This window comes from Coturnix japonica, chromosome 2, assembly GCF_054131305.1.
Source record: "Coturnix japonica strain WE chromosome 2, WE-NBRP24, whole genome shotgun sequence".
NCBI classification, from domain to species: domain Eukaryota; kingdom Metazoa; phylum Chordata; class Aves; order Galliformes; family Phasianidae; genus Coturnix; species Coturnix japonica.
In genome coordinates, this window is record NC_140664.1 from 89,293,031 (window position 1) to 89,312,503 (window position 19,473).

General features: G+C 36.9%; 1 protein-coding gene across 4 annotated transcripts in view; it reads right to left on the reverse strand.

Annotated features, from left to right (window-relative positions):
- DDC (dopa decarboxylase) overlaps positions 1 to 19,473 on the reverse strand; it is a 64,799-nt gene that overhangs the window by 9,598 nt on the left and 35,728 nt on the right. For all 4 annotated transcript variants that reach the window (XM_015854341.3, XM_015854338.3, XM_032442456.2 and 1 more), the window contains 6 exons: positions 17,457 to 17,523; positions 14,905 to 14,999; positions 13,078 to 13,145; positions 7,684 to 7,760; positions 4,392 to 4,411; positions 3,579 to 3,677 (listed from right to left, as the gene is read on the reverse strand). In XM_015854341.3, coding sequence (XP_015709827.1) covers positions 3,579 to 3,677; positions 4,392 to 4,411; positions 7,684 to 7,760; positions 13,078 to 13,145; positions 14,905 to 14,999; positions 17,457 to 17,523 — 426 coding nt within the window. The remainder of the gene's footprint in view (positions 1 to 3,578; positions 3,678 to 4,391; positions 4,412 to 7,683; positions 7,761 to 13,077; positions 13,146 to 14,904; positions 15,000 to 17,456; positions 17,524 to 19,473) is intronic.

Genomic DNA, 19,473 nt, shown 5'->3' on the forward strand with positions numbered 1-19,473 from the left:
ACATAAAGCTGCAGTACATACAGGAGATCTGTATTTATCATAGAATCATAGAATGGCCTGGGTTGAAAAGGACCACAAAGATCATGTAGTTTCATCCCTCCTGCTATGTGCAAAGTCGCCAACCACCAGACCAGGCTGCCCAGAGCCACATCCAGCCTGGCCTTGAATGCCTCCAGGGTAGGGACACATATAAACACGTGTGGGTTCCAGGATTTAGGTATTTCAGTTGAGAATTCATCGTAGGTCAAATCCTTCCAGAACTAAAACAGTTTCTGTTTCAAGGGAGTTTCTTAGAAGCACCACAGCAAGTACACATACCTGCCTAACACTGACAGTTTTCTACCTAGATTTCACTCCTGTGCTTGCTTTAGCTCACCTCTCACTACAACTCTCCAAATGCTGCAAAGTGTCCTTTGAACATCCACTTGAGCTGTGCCACTCCCCAGCTGTAGTTTGCTCTCTGACATTACTGTTCTGTATGGTGTCAGTTTCTTGGTCTCTGTTGTACAATGTTAATAGAGTTCATTATCACTGGTGAGAAGAAGAGAAGGTGGTAAACCAATTTCTTCTGGCCTACAGAGGGTTTATCTGACTCAGAGTGTTCATGGGGATTACATACAAAAATGTTAATGTCTAAATTTTTCAGGTGACTTCTGAAAAATCTGAGATGACTTAAAAGGACAAAGGCATAATGTACACTCTATATTATCTATCTAAATATCTATATATAATCTATAATCTATAACATGCCATTTGGAAATGGGCTATTTGGGTTTCACATCTATACTGATTCTGAGTGTTTGGAATCAGACTTTTATTGTTGTTTTTGCCCTCCATAGCTGTGGGCTTCCCACCAAAATTCATGTTTTTCTCACCCCATATCCATCAGAAATGACTCCCTTTGCCACTTCTTTAAAATCTATTCTTTATGACAGGTTAATATTACATGTTTTCTGGGAAGAGAGTACATAACTGGAAGGTTTGAAAAACATAACAAGTTACTGTATCTAAATCAAAGTCACTCATTCTCATCTCTTACAAATATTTTGTTTCCTAAATGCCTGCCGCAGTACAAACAAATGCCAGGTTGCAGTGCTTATCCAGTCATTTTGATGCAGACATTAAAGGCTTCAATGTAACAAACACCTTTTTTCCTAGGCTTAACTACTGATGAAGAAAAAAAGAGTTTTGCATGTTTATATTAAAAAAATAAAAAATAAAAAATAAAAATAAATTGAACGCAGTTGCATGTCTTCTGTATGGAATCTCACTAATCACACTGCTAATACGGTGGCTTCTTAAGGACATGCAGTGTTTCTTCCCTCTGTATCATGTCATGGCTCATCACCATTGAAAATCTCAAGTTGTTCTGTAAGTATAACCTGTCTGTGCAAAGTAAGACTGACTAGAAGTCTGTAGACACTGGATAAATCTTCCTAGCGCTCTGTGACAAAGGAGCTGAGGTGTCATTTTTGCTAGGCAATCACAGCATTCACATTGAGATTTATATAAACCCAGAAAGGAATTGAAACTCTTGGTCCCCAATCACTTAATGAGGACCAGTCATGCACCTGAACTGTCATGCTCTAACTGCAATTGTATGGGGTGAACAGGCACAACATGGCCTACACTCACTGATGTTGATTTATGAGAAATACCTGCTGCACAAGTGAGTGGTAACATCCTAATATGCATCCCATACCCCACATATCAGCCCAAGAAACTGATTTTCTACCTGATTCTATTTGCACAGCCAGTTCCTTGGGGAACATCAGAAAGAGAAAACTTCCCACTCCCCAGCTTGACTCTATTCTCCACCTGAAGGCTGCAGTACTAGCTCCTGCCATTGCAACATAGATCTCATGCTAGCTGCTTTGAAATGCACCGAATTTAATTAGCATTCATCTAGGGGGGTGAGGAAAAATGCACTTAATGGCTCCAGTTTGATAGATGTTTGCAGTGGCTCAAATTCACCCCTTAGTTACCCTTACTACTTTTCCAAAGTTGCAAAAAAAAAGTTGATAACTTTTTTTCCCTCTGTATACAGAGGAACACTTTCATCCATAAAAGAACATTAAACACACACTCAGTTCAACAAGGCCTTGGAAATTGAGCTTTCTGATTATCTCCACAAATAAGGGATCATATGATGGTTCCCACTTTGCAGTCAGTATTTTTAAGGAAGGATTGATTTGCTTTTCCTTCCTGAACTGTGCTGTCACAGAAAATATAAAAACAGCTATGATAGACAAACACTTCTCATCTGGGCAGCCAGGGAATGAAAAAACTGCAAAGCTTCTTGTTGAATGTCAGTATTGAATTGCAGAAATGTGCCTGATCAAGGCCATATAATTAACATGGGGCTTCCAATCCTGTTTTCCCAGGGGGAGATTTAGCCCTACTTAAAAACTTGGCATCACGCTGAACTAACTGCAGTCTCCAAAAATCTAAGCTGAGAGAGCAAAGCGCTAGGAACTGGAGTGGCAGTCTGGTAAAGAAGTAACAAACTATACATCAATTTTTCATTGGAAGTTATGGATCAGGTTGCCACAAGGACAACAGAACATCAGCCTTGCCACTGTTGTCAAAATTTGCTTCTGACAACCTTATTTGGAATAAAAATATAATTTAAGTCACTGTAGAGTCAGTTGAAAAATAGAATGTAATAAAAATGAGAAGAGGACACTCTCCATCCCAGAACCTTCCCAGATTGGAAGAGATATTTTCATGCAACTATTTTACAATGGCAGGAGAAGCCTTTCTTAGGGCTTAATCTGTTTAGTACCACAACAGAAAGGAATGTGTGTCTGCAGAGAGTTTGGTATATGAGAGCAGATTCTCAGCTAATGGATATTTTTGTAAATATTTACAGCCAAGTCATAGAGCTCCTCTCACTAGAAGTTTCCCCAAACTTCACAAAAAGGAAAAGCATGCTTGAATTTGATTTTACTGCCACAAAGAAAGTAAATATATATGATTTAGACTGGTGCCAGGTCTAAATCAAGTCTAAACTTAGTACTTATACACAGCAGTGCTAACAAACTATAAATTGTACACGTTGTGGGTTTTGTTTGTTTGTTTGTTTGTTTAAAAGCACTTTAAACAGGAAACAGAACTAGCAGAAATTATCTCTTTAAGGCTAGGCAAACATGCCATATAAGTTCCTGAATCCTAAATGTAGCCCAATGACCTTAATTATTAATCTAAACATTCAATCAATGCTTGCCCATTCATAACATAAAGAGATAATGTCTGTTTTCATGCTTTTTTCCCCCTGCCCCCAAAAAACATCAATATACTCTGGCTTAATTTGAGAGGTACCTATGATGCTGCATTGTATAAGTTTCAACACTTCCGAAACTTGTATTCTCTAAAGATTAATACAAAACAGGTGACAGTTCTGATCCTGCCACCACATAGAATCAGAGCAAACAAGCATTACTCCTACTTACCTGAGCTCTCTTAAAGCCACTGCTTTCTGATGCATACAAGTTTTAGAAGACAGGTATGGATGAAGTTAATTTTCCCCTGCTATCCCATGCCCATGCAGGGCACCCAAGAAAACACATTGCAGTTACCTTGCGGATGTGTTCCTGCAGTCCCTTGACCCCATACATCCTCAGCACAAACCAGAGCTTCAGGGAGCGGAACCTCCTCCCCAGGGGGATCTGCCAGTGCTGCGGGCAAGCAGGAGGCATCCATATTAGAAGTCAGCCTTGCAGTGATACCATAGAAACTGTATATGCTGCAATGACTTCTAAATGCAACCCATTTCAGATACTAGAGGCCATAGCTTGGGGTGGGCCCAGTAATAACAGAAATGGACAGTTTGGGCTCGTGCCCTACTATGACTGTTTAATACTCAAATCACTCAAATGAGAAGTAGAAAAGAAGGCTGTTGGCAGAATGAAAGAGTCACAAGCCAAATCAAATTGTCCATTTGCATTCTGAATTCTCCTCAAAGTCTTTGGAAAAAGGAGGTATTGGCTTGCAGCTGTGGGGCCAGCATCTGGTATGAGTGGCCTGTTTTCTACTTCAAAACAAAAGATTTTCTATTGTCAAGGTTAAAAAGTGCATTTTAAATATTATCCACTAGTCTAAAAAATAAAATCTTTAAGCAATTTCTTTCTACTGATTAAACCTTAAAATATTACATATGCAGTACACACTCAGCCTTTAAACAGTGTGTTTATTTTGTTTTTTGCTTCTTTTCTTTTTCCAAAAGGAGAGCTTTAAGTTTCAGCTTCAGTAACATTAAAAATTTAGCAAGCTGAATGCATCCGAAAAAGGAAGGCAATGTTTTGAAGTTTATGAAAGCAATGGAAAACAAAATCTCTGGACGTATCAGTGTATGCAAGTGGTAATATTATTGATTATATTGATGCACTTACCCGGTAATCTGTTATGAGGCCTGAAAGTTAAAGAGAAAATAATTGCATTTCTTCATCGTAACAGCCAAAGCCTACAGTCACTCTAGTACCATTGAGCATGCTGTTTTCTAGCTATTCTGGATGCTTTCTACAAACAAGCATCACCAGCATTAATTGGAACTCCTTGGCTAGTCAGAATATACCACTTATAAATTAAACGCTTTTCTTTTTTGTTACGACTTAAGATTCCATAGGGATCACAGACTCAGGATTTTGTTTATTTTCCCCTTGTAAGGAAAAGAAGTAGTAGATAAAGCAGCTTTTATTAATTTTGTTGCGTAGAATCCCCAAACCAATGCTTTTCAAAATAAAGCATTCCCGACTACCTTTTATGCCCATTCATGCATTTGTTGCTCATTCTTCAGCATGTATAATAAGTGACTGGCAAATGTGACTCAGGGAATTGACTCTCTTCCTGTCTGAAGAATATTCTTCATGTTTATGGCTTTTTATTTCATGTACTGAAAAAAAAAACCTCATACAAACACAGCTTGACCAAGCCTAAAGCAGTCCAAGGATGCAGCAGAAGGCATTATTAGTTGTCTTTTATATGACTGCACAAAGGTGCTTCTACCTTTGCTTGAATTGGGTAATTAGGCTAATTTTGTGGTAAAGCTGGACTACTTGCAGTAAGCAAATAGTTTTTCCTTGGAAAAGTGCAGTCTAAGTGCTCCCAGGTACTAAATAGAACTGTAGCTTATGAATTAACTAGTCTACATCATTTCTGTAATTCCCAGCCTTCCAGTTTCCTAGGACACTTTAAACAAACAAACAAATAAATAAAAGACTTAATTTCCTGTGTTTCAATCTCCCTTGCCAAGATTCTCACATGCATGCAGTCAAAACTCATGATCCTTCCTCCCTGAAACATACAGCCATTTGGTTCTTTAGCATATTCCTAGGTTGTCATCTAAAAGGGGGGAAAAAAGGAACAGCAGTTATCCTGTTTCTGGACTTCAAAGAATGAACATGGCGGTCTCAGCTCAGTAACAGGGTAATCTGATAACATTCATGCTCTGCACGGTCACAGCCATTTTTATTTGATAGCTGCAAGGCTGGTAGCAAAGAAAGTAAAGCAACTGGTGATAGATAAATAATCCTACGCTGCTGCAAGGGGCTATGTCTAATGATCCACAACAACGCCTTTCACAAGCTGTGAAGCAGAATGGAGTCAATGATCAGTCTTTGATTACAAGCCTTAGCCTTGCATCTGTATTTAACCAGGAGGAACTGCATTGTGGGAGCACATGCAGCTTTTACAATAGAGTATGGAGCTCACTATTCTTACACTGCCATTAGGATTTGACCTATATCCTGGGCTCCCAGGCAAGCTAGTATAATCTTCCTGGTGGGATGATGCAAATCACATAAAATTATAATTAATGACAAAATAAAGACTTTCCTCTTGAGGGCACACATAATTGCCATATGGTTATTAAGACTAATTGCTCACAGATAGATATATTTTTCCGCTCATTTAAATTCCTGAGTGAGAGATGAGTGAATTCAAAAATGCTACTCCATTTGCATTGTAGACCACAGTGGGAATTCTCAGACCTGAGACACACTCAGAAAATAAGATCCTCCATTAGACAAATCTTACTTCCGGGAGGGCTGACATCCCATAAATCACACAGGGATCAACAGTGACAGAAACAGCCTTGAAACTCTGGACATTTTGACTGAAGGCATATGTGTGGGTTGGATTTGACAGTTCAACTGGAGGTGTTGGCATTTGGAAAGCTGTCCAGATCTTTGGAAGACTGTCAGCAAATAGGAATAGAACAGAGAAAATACTAGCATCGCTTGACTGCTAATAATCAGCTGATCTACTTAGAATCTTTATGTCCAGATCAAATGAAATAATAACACAGCTAGGGAATGCAGCGCAAAGACTGGATAACCTTTTATCCACCTGAGAGATAAAGTTTTTAGGCCAATAAGAAGGGTTTCATTTTCCTTTGGTGTTAGTTAACCTGGGGAAGCCCTCATATGCTTGTATCAGTGCTGTCAATTTTCACAAGAATATATTTTCACCTTAATTAACTTCGGATTTTTTTCTCAAAAGAAACATTTTTCTTATACATTAATTAAAAGCTAGTGACAAGTATATTTGTTGCCCTGTTCCATAATTGCACTGCCTGGAAATGCAGAAAAACAAAATGTAAAAATAAGTATAAAATACAAAAGCTCTGACAGGTCAGAATTGGGGCACAGGAATAGATTTTCATGAACAGTGGAATTCTAGGTGGTATTAATTAAATAAAGAGGCCTCACTGTGTCCTACAGCTCCTCACAAGGAGGAGCGGAGAGGCAGAGCTGATGTCATCCCTCTGCTGGCAGCACTGGACCTGTAGGAATGGCATGGAACCGCATCAGGGAAGGGTCAGATCTGTTATCAGGAAAAGATTCTTCATCTGAAGGGTAGAAGGCACCAAAATAGGCTCCCCAGGGCAGTGGTTATCGTCCCAACCTTACAGAGTTCAAGATGTGTCTGGACAGTCATCTCAGTCATATGGTCTGATTTTTGAGTGGTCCTTTTTGAAGACAGGAGTTGGACTTGATGACAATTATGGGTCCTTCTAACTCAGAATATTCTGTGATTCTGCAATTCTAATTTAAATGTCAGTGACCTTCAGGATGGTAAATGCCACTTTGCAGTGCTAGGTATGTGCAGGGAGCAACACTTAATCTGTAAAGGAGCTTTGTACAGGATCTAAGATCTATACCTTGTTTGTGAGCACTCCAGGAGGAGTTTTTGTGAGAATTTCATACAAGACCAATAGCCTGCACTTTCCTCCTTTGCTACAGTCAATTTAAGAACGAGTGCAACAGGACAGTGTCTCAGATAGCTATCACAGGAGACAGCACAGATACCAAACACAGCTCATCCTTTCTTTGCAGTTTCAGGGAATGTTTGCTCCTGACACGACTATTTGAAAATATGAATCAGAACTTGAATCCATAGCTAGGAAAAAAAACAGTGGTAAATTTGGAGTGGAGGAAATCCGAATATAAAATGATTAATACAATGTCTCACGACATGGCTTCCTCTCGGTTGTTTTTTCTACAAACTAAAATCTCACTAGATGTGTTTGCACTTCAATAAACTTCACTTCCTAAGGCATTTTGAATATGGAAACAGGCTGCTAAACAACTTAGCTAGTTTTAAAAATTTCAGCTGTCATCTTAAACCATTTTTATAATGTTAAATATCAGTGTGCATGGTAATAGTATTTATCAATAAAATTACCAGACTCCTGGTGGTCATGCTGCAGGTAAAGAGGTTCTAATTTAAAAGCACAGATTAAATCTGATCTTTTTTTCACCCTGCATCAAAAGAAGACAAAAAAAAAAAAAAAAGAGAGAGAGAGAGAGAGAAATATAAGAATTAAAATTTAAAGCATTAGATTTCCAGAAGCAAAGGAAAACTAAATGTGTTTAAACTGGCATATTTCCTGAGCACAGCCTGTGCCATTTTCAGTACTTTTTCACAGCAATATCAGTACTGTACTTACAAGCAGTAAGTGTAAGGCTCAGCAGGAACGGGCAGCATGACTGCATAACTACATGTTTAAAAACAGATAAGAAACAGACGCAGAGGATCTTTTTATGGTGATAGACAATCACACCAGAATGTGAGACTAGTTAAAGCAATGTTCATGTTTGCAGTCAACAGAAGTTGCCTGCAAATTACTGCAGTACAAAGCAGTGTGGGAAGAGCTGTTGCTTCCCAGAATGCAGAACAGTGCTGGGGCTCTAAGGATGCTGGCCACTGTCTTCCCATGCTGCAACCACTGACATGGTGTAGCCACCTCAGAGAGAAAGTAAGCTCAGTTGCACCAGCGGGAAGCACTCCATGTATAAGACTGACTCACCTCTACAAAGGCAGGCGGAAAGAACTAGAAATCAAAAAAGGAAAAACCACTACGTAATTCCATTTGGCCTATTAATATTTCACAAAGCAAGCAGTAATTATTTCAATGTGGGGGTACTCTAAAGGGCAAAAGTCATGACCTTTTGTCATTTTTTCTACCTGCATCTCACTTTAAGAGTAAGGAAGGTACTGAAGTTACCTTGACTTCAGTTATGGGAAGTACCTAGCTGAAGATACACAAGTTTATGCACATTTAAAAAACAGCAAAAGACATTCAGAATATTTTTGATTATATACACACACACACATATATAAAAAAGTAAACTATTGTCTAAAAGCAATTTTAATTAGGTTAAATATTGAAAAAAAAAATCTCTAAATTGCTCTATTGTATTTATTCCATGTGTTTGATTACTTTGATATATTTGTGCAACTCATTCCATAGGCAATACACCCAAGTTACATAAAAATATTATTAGGTGTATTCTGAGAGATTCATTCCTTCTCCTGTGATATGCTGTGCTAAACAATGGAACGGATAAAAACTATGCAGGAATATCTGTTCAGTTAGAAGATATTAATGTCCCAATCAAGTGTGGATTGATGTATGGATTGCTATTAAAGTGGCATTAGTGATCTTTGTGATGTTCCTGCATTTTTCAAATGGTGGCTGTTCCAGTTGAGACTTTGCAGGTCATAATCTGGCAACCGTAAAATACTATCTAATAGGATTACTAAAATAAATCCAAAGCTTGGACATAGATGTATATGAATCAGTTGAACTGCACCTCTATACACCCTGTCTAGATTTCACACTTTGTGTTTAACCTTCTTCGCAGTAAGTGCTTGTGTGGTCTGGTAACAGAGAGAAGTGGTGCTCTTTACTTTCTTTGCAAATACCCAAGCTTGACTGAAGGAGCCTGAACATATATTTCAAAGATTTTTTTCATAAACTTGACTTATTTTTAAAAGTTTGATGTGATAGCAACAGGCTATTAAGATCTATTTTCAATGGCATAAAATTCACATATTAAGTACGCATCATATGAAATACATAGTGAAAGTTATAGTGGATAAAGCAGTGAAAATCTGTGAAAAGGAAACTATTTGGATTGCACATTGGAAGCTTTTAGCAGCCTCATTCTATTCTGCACATTTTAATGATGTTTACAATTTCAATAGATAAAAAAAGAGCAGAGATGGCTTAATATTACAAGCCAACAAGAACATTTTGCTTCCACTTACAGAAGAATATTTCCTATTAGCACCTGTCTTTAAACACAAAACAAACTTTCTGAACAAAAGTTAACTCTTACACCCTGAAAAGATCAATAGAAAAGCAAAATTAACAAGACTTTTGTAAGAGGATTACTTTTACTCTCTCTGAAAGCATACATTTCTTCTTTTATAATATTCCAGAGTACCAACTAAACAGGCCAGACAAAACTGCCTGTTAGTTTCAAAGCTTTTTTTAAGAGTTTTTTAAAAGACCTCAATATATAAATATTAAAAAAAAAAACCACATCCTTCTAAGAGACATTGTATTTTTTTTTTTTTCCCCTTAGGATCTATTTTTTTTTTCTGTGTATCAAGAAGTTTCAGAATATCTTGCAAAAGACTGATAATGAAATTATTTCCAAATCCCAGATTACATCAGTGCTTCATAGTGCACCAAGTGGTTAAGTAATTACATTACAGATCTAGTGGCTGGATTTTCTTAATCAACTTGCAAGAAGATGAAATGTGGCCATTGGAGAAAGTGATGAAACCACTAAGTAAGTCTGGATGAATTAGAAACCTTCATCAGAATTCAGTTTGATTTGACTTTGACAAGTCATTTATTGAACTCTTTCTGTATTGTTAAAAAATCATGGTTAATACTTCCTATGGATCCTGAAAGGACTATGTAACTATCACATTTATTTCTTTTTACCAGGCTCCTTCATCCCTTATTATCACATTCCAAATGAGTTTTCGTCTTTTCAGTCAGCATTACAGGCAAATAACAGAGGTGAGTATCAAGCATAGGCCCCAGAAATAGTTGGTTTTTTGGTGACGTATATTTTTGTTGAAAAAAAAAAAATCTCTAAATTGCTCTATTGTATTTATTCCATGTGTTTGATTACTTTGATATATTTGTGCAACTCATTCCATAGGCAATACACCCAAGTTACATAAAAATATTATTGTTGTGACTTCAACACAACGAGCTTAACTTCAATTATATACTTCATTCCATACCAAGCAAATAACACCAATATAAAAATGTCTTGTTGAAATGAAGCCTTAGTATGAGGCTATAGTTGTGCAGCCTTCAGTAAGCAGACATTTTGTAAGGTCTCTTAAGATTCCTTGAAGTGAAATAATACCTAAAAAGGCAGGAAACAAAATGGAGAAAAGCACTTCAAGAGTACACTCCCTTACATCTGAAGTCTAAGATTTGTCAGGGAAAAGCTAAAATCTCCTGAAATGGGAATTTCAGTATGTTTGTATACATCTCATTTTCCTGGACAGCTAGGTAAAAAGTTCTAACATGGTTCCAAAGGGATATAGGTGGAAGTGGAATTAATAAGAAATTTAACTTGTAGGGACAATACACTGGCTCCTAATTGTCCCACAAACATTAAAGAGAATGATAATGAATTTTATCATTTCTGAGAGTGGCTACCAATGTCTTCAAATAACAGGAAAAAGATGGGAGAAACTGGCAAAGGAGTTCCTTCTTCTCCCTGTTTTCATATGAACAGACTGCTAGTTATGAGGGATTTGTAAGCTGGAGCCTAATCACTGCCATTACTAACAAATGAGTTGAATCTAAGCCATTTATCTAAGAAAAATTAAAAAAAAAAAAAAGAAAAAGGTTTGGAATATTTGAAGTGTTTATGTCAGGAACAGTCTTGCATTCAAAAGTGTACCATATGATCTGAATAATACGCATATTTGTACAAAAGTCAACTTCATTAAGGATTTCAAAAGAGCCAAAGATTAACCAAAAGCAACTGAATAACCACTGTCACATACTTATTAATCTTTTCTTTCAGGAAAGGGTGACTTTTTTTCTGGATGATGCCTTAAAGTTTTTTTTTAAAGGAAATTTTCAGTTTTCCCTTCTTGTTTCAATTCTGCAAAAATCTTGTTCAGTGATAACTGAAAGTGATGTTTTAATTTATCTTGATAAATAGTCTGTGTTTACTGATTCGCTATTTTGATAATAAGTATCATTAATCGTGATGCTCGTAGACATTAGGTTCTGGAAATTCCTTTGGGACACAATAGGATCACCTATTATGGAAAGTTATTACTACTGCTGTGATTAATTTACTTTGTTTCAAAGTACACCTACAGGTTTCTACACTGGCACCCTTTCATATCAAACTGTAATCTCTGCTGTCATCTGGGGAAATGGAAAAATCCATACCAAATTCCAAAAATACTTTTGGAAATAAACTGCTTTTCATCATCTAAATTGCAACCATTCTTAGACAAGCTTTTGAAAGAATCAAGGCTCCAACATGAAACTTTATGAAAAAGAAGAAAAAGATCTGTTTAACGTACTGTTCATTGTATTAACATCCTTAAAGGCAGTTTTGGTTTTTTTTGTTTGTATTTTAAATTGGGCATGTCTAACCCACTGCCTGTGGGCCATATGTAGCTGTCTACAGCTGGTAAGATGGACCCACAGGATTCTAAACTTCTAACATTATTTTATGAATTTTAATGGCATTTATTATGAGCCAGCTGCACATAGCTTGAGCACAGACTGTGTAGTTGACAATGGAACTCGGTGGAGGGGAGGAAGCAGTGCAGTGCTAACTCCACCTCTTACTTCTACCACACACACAGTCAAATCAGTGTAATGTGATGGTCAGAAATATTATTTCAACCTACTCATGTATGTGTGCCTCTGAAATTACATATTTTCTTTTTAAGCAGACACATAAGTTTTCTTATTATTAAACCTGGGCTTGTGTTATTTCATAAAATAGTTTAATAAGTTGGCACATTCACTGCAGAAGAAATGTAATATATAGACTTGCAATCAGACACTCACCTCAAAGTAGAAATGATCGTATCTCTTTACTAGACTTTTATAAGACCTCTCTTACAAGAGAAGAATAACCCTCGTTTCACTACCACGCTTTATTCGTGTCAATGACTTTTGGCAGTAGATACATTTGTGAACAACTATTTTTAAGGATGAACTACAGGAGGAATAAAATTAGATCAAAAATCTCTAACAAGAACCTTCAGAGCAACACAAGAATTGCAGCCGCTACCACTGAACCAGTCTGATGTGTTAGTTTCACAAAAAACAAGGCCATATATCCCTCTAGTTTTATGTTTTGTTGCCCTCTTTTTATTTTTTTTTAATATAATAAAATAAGAAGTTTTGTGACTTAGATACTTTAGATATATTATACATTTTATATGCAGCCCAAAACAATACTTCTTCACCCAGTGCAGTCCAAGCAAGACAAAAGATTGCACATCCGTGTGTTAAATGTTTGCAGAATAGAGCAAGTATGAATCTGCCAACTTTTAGGGATTTCTCCATCTCTACAACAGTATGCAGAGCTCGGTCCTCTTCTAAATTGTACTTGTTATAAATTTGGATTATATGAAATAGAGAATGTTGTAAATTACAAGAGTTAAAGCCATCCACAGCTCTTTCCAATACAGAAATTTAAATAAACGTCCATTACTAGAAAGGTGGATTAAATGAACATGTGGTTTTTGTATCGTAATATTTCCTTTTTTTATAATACTTACCACATAGCAGAGCAGTCAAAATTCACTAGGAGCCATTTGTGGGGATTAAAGTTAAATGAATCTGCAAACTGAAAACAGATAAATAAAATCATTATGAAAGAGAAAATGCCAATGCTATAACTTAATCAAATTATCTCCGTATACCTAAACTATGAATGCATCCCTGAACAGCAGCTTTACAGATAACGTTCATACTGATACCACCTTACTTATTAATTACTGCAATTATATCTTTGTTTCATTTTGGGAACTGAATTTAGATTTATTGTGCAGTTAAACTACTGTTATCATCAGAACTTGGAGAACTTGCTAACAATTACACCTGTCAGATACACACAGTATGCAGAAGTATAGATTTCACTATAAACTAAATAATTTCTCACATAACAAACATAAACATAGTCAGCAATAGCTGCTGCTATTCATATCAAATTTCCAAAATGATTCACTAGTTTTCTATTTCCAAGATAATTTAAGAGATAAAGACAAAATTCAGGTAGAGAGATGAATGATATATTTTGTTTAGAAACTGTGAATCAGTTTAACCATCAAATTACAGATGATCAGGAAATTACTTATTTTTCTAGGGCCAAGCTTTTTTCTTTTAGTGGAAATCATCTTTTCTTCTAAAGCTGAAAGAAAAAGCCTACACAGAACAAACAAGTATTCACAATACATTATATAAATGATGGGAAAGGCCAGTGTTATTTGACGCATCATCAGAGGAAACGCAGATAAGTGAGATTGACATCATGTGGAAAAGGCTTCTTCTGTAGGCTATATGTTAAGAAAGGCAGAGGCAATCAGCTGTCAAATGTAAGGAGAGATGGGGGCCTGGAAGCACTAGGGTCTGATTGCTCCATGTAGCATTGTTCATTCTCATTTGCTTCTGGGAACTTTCCTTGTTACTTGTAAGCAATTAACAGTTTATCTCGTAAAAGATTATCTATCATTCTGGCTACTGATCTATCTCCCTGAATTGCACAAGGCAAGAAACCTATCTGTGGTTGTTAAATATTTACTTTTATGGCAAATGCTGGACCAGACAAGGGATGCTGTTTCATTTCCTTCAGGAACCAATAACAATAAGTTAAAATATATTCCCCCACAGGAAATTACAACAAGCTTCATTTGCTGATAAAAAAGAGACAGAAAGAAATGCTTTATTTGCTTGGGGGTGGGGTTCCCTCTTCTTCTTTATTAGTCACTACCTATCTGTGCTGTGTTTAAACTTCTGCCTTCACCAAACAGCAATATTTTCTCCACTGACACAGAAGACAAGGTCTTATCCGACTGTCTGAGGGGAACAGCAGGAAATTGAAGTATCCTTATCTAAGCAACTGAATGCCAAGTAGCGCAGCAAGTGAGGGGGTGCGGGGGGGAAAGGAACACAAGAGCTGCTGTGGGAGTGTTTCATTTAGCTCTCTTGGTTATTAAACTGTCTCTTTTTGAGATACAGCTACTTATTGTATTCTACCTGATTCTCAGGATGCAAGCAAAAATCAGGTATAATGAGCACACTAATTTATTATTATTATATAGAATTAGTGTGTTACAGATGTGCTTTTTTGAGGGTATTTGGTTAACTACTGTTTGCCATTCTTGAGTGACTTTCACATACTGTCATAATTTTCATACTTCCAGAATAAACCAGTAATACATAAACATAAGTAAGAAAGGCAATAGAATACGCAGAGATTTGTAGTGTAAGTTGAAGTGCAGAATACTTTGAGATTCTAGAAAAGCCATTACAATTGGATGTTTCTTTAATAGGAAAGATTCTATAGAAGAGCAAGGTTTTAATAGGTGGCTTAAAAAACACTTCACCTCCACTCCATTTAAAAAATGCCTGAATTCAGGACAGATGAATGCACTCCCAGCATAGGCTGCATCAATATGCATCCAGATATTTTCCTTATTACCTAAAAAAAAAAAAAAAAAGAAGAAGAAGAAGAACTGAATGGAAAATAAATGAAACAGAAGATTAAAATGTATGAAACAAAGTTCTTGAGAGATTTTCTTTGATGTCTGTATTTTCCCAATTTAAACTTAAGACATGAAACGTTGCTACCATTTGGGTTTCCATTATTACATTAAGATGTATGCATAAAATGTTATTCTTCCTTTCCATTTCTTCTAGAGCAGCAGAGTCCCTACATATTTAGGTTTTTCTTATTACAATTAAGCAGCATAAAATATTAAACAATTTTAATGGAAGTACCACTAAAATATACTTTAAAATACATATCTAAAGATGTAGTTATTCACTCCTATAGTAATAACACCTCATTAGCAAGAGGAGCTGGAGTTCTAGCTGTGCTCTCTGCTTTTAACTCATAAGTGACATATAAACACACATTTTTAAACAGGTTTTTTTCACATACTGGTATGTGCATATAGAGGCTTTTGAACCATGGGAAACAATCTACTCATTTTGAGGACTGATACATTTAATCAAGAGCGAGTACTAAAAAGACCAGTTTTGATTACTCACTGCAATTAGATAATCACACTCTGCTATTAATCCTCAGTATTAATTCACACTGTAAACACACTAGTCCATGAAATGATGACCGAAGCCCATATAAAATCTTAACACTTCTCACAAACTAATTCTAATGCATATTTGTACATACAATGTACATACACTCAGATCTGCAGCAAGGCACCAAGGTCATGCAGGAATCTACATTCCTGCAAACTACATTTTGCACAACATTACTCTTTTCATCATCAAAAGAGTGGTGGCCAGCAAGGTGAGGGAGGTAATCATCATCGTTCCCCTCTACTCTGCATTCATCAGGGAGTACTACATCCAGATCTTGGACCCAAGTGCCAGAATGGAGCTGTTGGAGCATTTCCAGCAGGGCCATGAATATGGTCAGGTGGCTGAAACACTTTATCCACAAAGAGAGGCTGGGGAGCTGGGCCTGCTTAGCCTGAAGAAGGCCCAAGAGAGGTCTCATTGCAGCCTTTCAGGAGGCTTATAAGGAGACTGACTTTTCAAATGTATTGATAGTGATAAGACACATGGAAATAGTTTCAAACTAAAAGGGATATTTTAGGTCAGACGTTAGGTGGAAATTCTTCACTCGGAGGGCAGTGAGGCCCTGGTACAGCTGCACAGAGAAGCTGTGGGGAGGCATTCAAGGCCATGCTCCCACAGTATGGGAGTTAGAACTGGGTGGTCTTTAAGGTCCCTTCCAACCCAGACCATTCTAAGGTAGACTTATTTGAAAAAATGCTCAAAGTTCATGTGATTATTTTTTTTTGCCTGTATTTGGTTTGAGACACTGCCTTTATTTGATAGGACTTCCGGTCATTTACATTAACAAGAAGATTCCTCTACACAAAAAGAAATAAAATGCTAGTTTAAGACATACAATGTGATTAGTATGTAATCCTGCTGGACTCCATTGCATAAGCAGGAAGACACTGAGAGTGCTTGGCGAAACAGTCACACTTAGTTGCTATCCCAAGGAGTATTTGTGCTACCGTTTTATTAGGTCAGGTCTGTAGGAGTCATCTGAAGAGCAAAATACTTTCAAGCTGCTAAGCAGACTACTAGAAAACTTTTTCAGAAAGGAGAACTAGAACACTGAGTCTTGGGGGTTGAGCTGAGAAGCAGGGAACTTAAAGCATAGCACCACCACCTAAACTCTATTTTAGATTCTGCTTGAATAAAGGAACAAAAGATCAAAGTTCCATGCCTATAAATAGCCTGCTCTAAAGATACACTGGAATATATATGATGCAATTCTGTCAAACTTTCATCAGCCAGTAAGCATATTCTTTTGACCAAGCCTCTCTGCAGATCAAAGCTTGCCTTAGCAGATCATTAACACAGAAAAACCTATGAAGAGTCCTTGGTTTGTCCACTGTGTTCAGCACCCTAGCACTTGTCCTGTCTTCTTGCAAGAAGGAAATAGCATAGAAAAAAGGAAGGACTACGAATACATATGATTTTTTGGTGCATAATTTCCCTGCCTTTTGTAGTCATTCGAACCAAACAGAAACAAAACTTTGGGCGCAGAGGAGACTTGGAGGTCAGCTTTTCTGTGATCTCCTCCGTTGCTCTAGCCACTTTTGGCAGGTAGAAAGGCCTGAAGAAGAAAGTTACAAACTAAAATGCAGTGTGTTTTCATTGAAATCATTCCAAAATGCTCCTTTAAAAACCTTGAGGCAATGCCTTCAGTCGTCTTTAGTGGTCTGAGACTGTTTGATCTAACATTAGAAAGAAAACCGTAACTTAAAGACTCATCTGTAAGTAGCTTTACTGAATTCAGGCAGTGACACTGCACAATACCCTGGAAATGACTCAGCATAGCGTAAAACCGGTATCTGCAATTTTAGAAAGTAGCAGCAGATAAAAGACTTACAAATAGGACCCAGTTCTAGCAGTTTGTCAAAGGAGCAGCAAGGTGTGGTTCCAAGTGTTGCACAGAACTGCAGAGCCAAAAAAAGAGAAGAAGAAAAAAAAAAAAAAAAAAAAAGGCAAAAAATTAAGTGTCTCAGCAAAAAAAAAGTATCAAGTCAGAAGGACTGTCTGGAAAGGCAACAGTAAAGAGAAAGATGTTATAGGATAGAATCATTTGATTTTAACCAATACATATCCTACAGTATAGCTTTTGGGAATCTAGTTGCTTTCTCTCTCAAAGCTCCCCCGTGCTTCTTATGGAGACAAACGCATAAAATCAAGTGTCCTTGTAAAGTCTGTCTGATGGATCAGTCACAGTATTATCTTAACATAAATTTTCTGTGTTTTCTGTATTTCCCATAGGTTTATCATGTGGCCTGATTCCAGTCCCAAATATGAAATTATCATCAAAATGATTTTCAGTTAATGCTATACTCGAAATCTCTGAACTTAAGCAAATCAGAAGTTACTGCCTGAACTAAAGAGTTCCAGATATTTGTAACTGATTTACACTCTAGGGATCTGCAGCCTGTGCCCTGTTCTCTAGTAGCTTATGCCCACTATCACGTTTGCAAAATTTAATCCTAGATAAACTTTTTCTCTTAGATTCATCCTAGAATTCTGTTAATTTCATACATAGTGTCTCCTGCTGCAAGACCAAAAGCAGAGGCAACATAAATACTTAAGAAAGTATCACAGTAGTCAAAGAATATAATTAAGTGAAAACGAGCTACAGTAATTTACTGGAAATATCCAGATAGAACTATAACCCAGAAAATAACTTCCAAGCACATTTAAGCTGACATTATTGTATTTTTTTAATGCTCCTCTTACATTTTAAACATGTAGTCTTATTTTTGTAACTACCGATAAAGGCTGGGAGTCAGCTTTGCCTTGTATGTAATTATTATACAATAAAATACACTTTACAGCTTATATAGGCAAGTAAATTATGCTATTATATAGTTATATTAGTACAAAGTAATTAGATCGTTCATCCAAGGTTACATGCAGACCACAGCCCATCCAGATGACTACAAATACATCACAGACAGAATTCTGTTACTGTTATTATTTTTGTACTTTGAAGTTTTTTTGGCTGTTATTCATTTGTTTCTGCCAACACTGTAAACGCACCATCTTCTGTTTCCTCTGTTTTTTCCTATACACCTACAGATAGCCATGTTTTCTATTGTGTGCATATTCAAGTCCCACCATGAACTCATGAGAAATCCTGATAGAAGAGTAAGGAACACCTACATAATGCTTGTCCATCTACTACACTGTTCAGAAAACAAACACTCTGTCTTAGCAAAATATACACACAATTATACGTTATAAGTCCATACAGTACATTCTGGGTAGAGAGGCAGGGTCTTTGGGTTCAAGAGGAGCAGGGTATTTTCCATTAAAATGTCCCAAGAGAAAGAGTGCACTACAGACTTAGCTCTGCTCTTATGCATATATTTTATAATAGGCAGTGGACTTTCTGATAAGATTAGAGTGAATTGTTAGTCACTTCAGCAATTAATCGGAGCAATTTTGCAAGAGAAACTTAGAAACAGTTGTTATTTGTGTTGTACTGAAGCTAAATCATTGCAAGGAGTATGTTGTTTCAGTGAGAGGTTATCTGAGTTCGAATATACGCTTCAGTCATTTGAATAATGCCTTATTCTGTAAAGGGTATCTCAGTTACTGGAATAATTTTGTTGTCCTTTCTGTAGGTGTCTAAGCCTCAAAGCTACTTGTTTTAATTCTCAGAAACCACTTAAAATGACAGCACCTGTTCTTGTCATGGCTCTCATTACCCAGCCTCAGTGCTAACCAACAAATCTAACTCAATTTGTAACCTGTACAGCAGCAGGAAAATCACATTTGCGCAGGAGGCAGGGGATGGGCTGCATCACAGAAATGGGGCTGAAGGCTTAGTATAGCCTGAAGGCCTTCTCCATCTCAGGTTGTGCACTTCAGGTTTGACT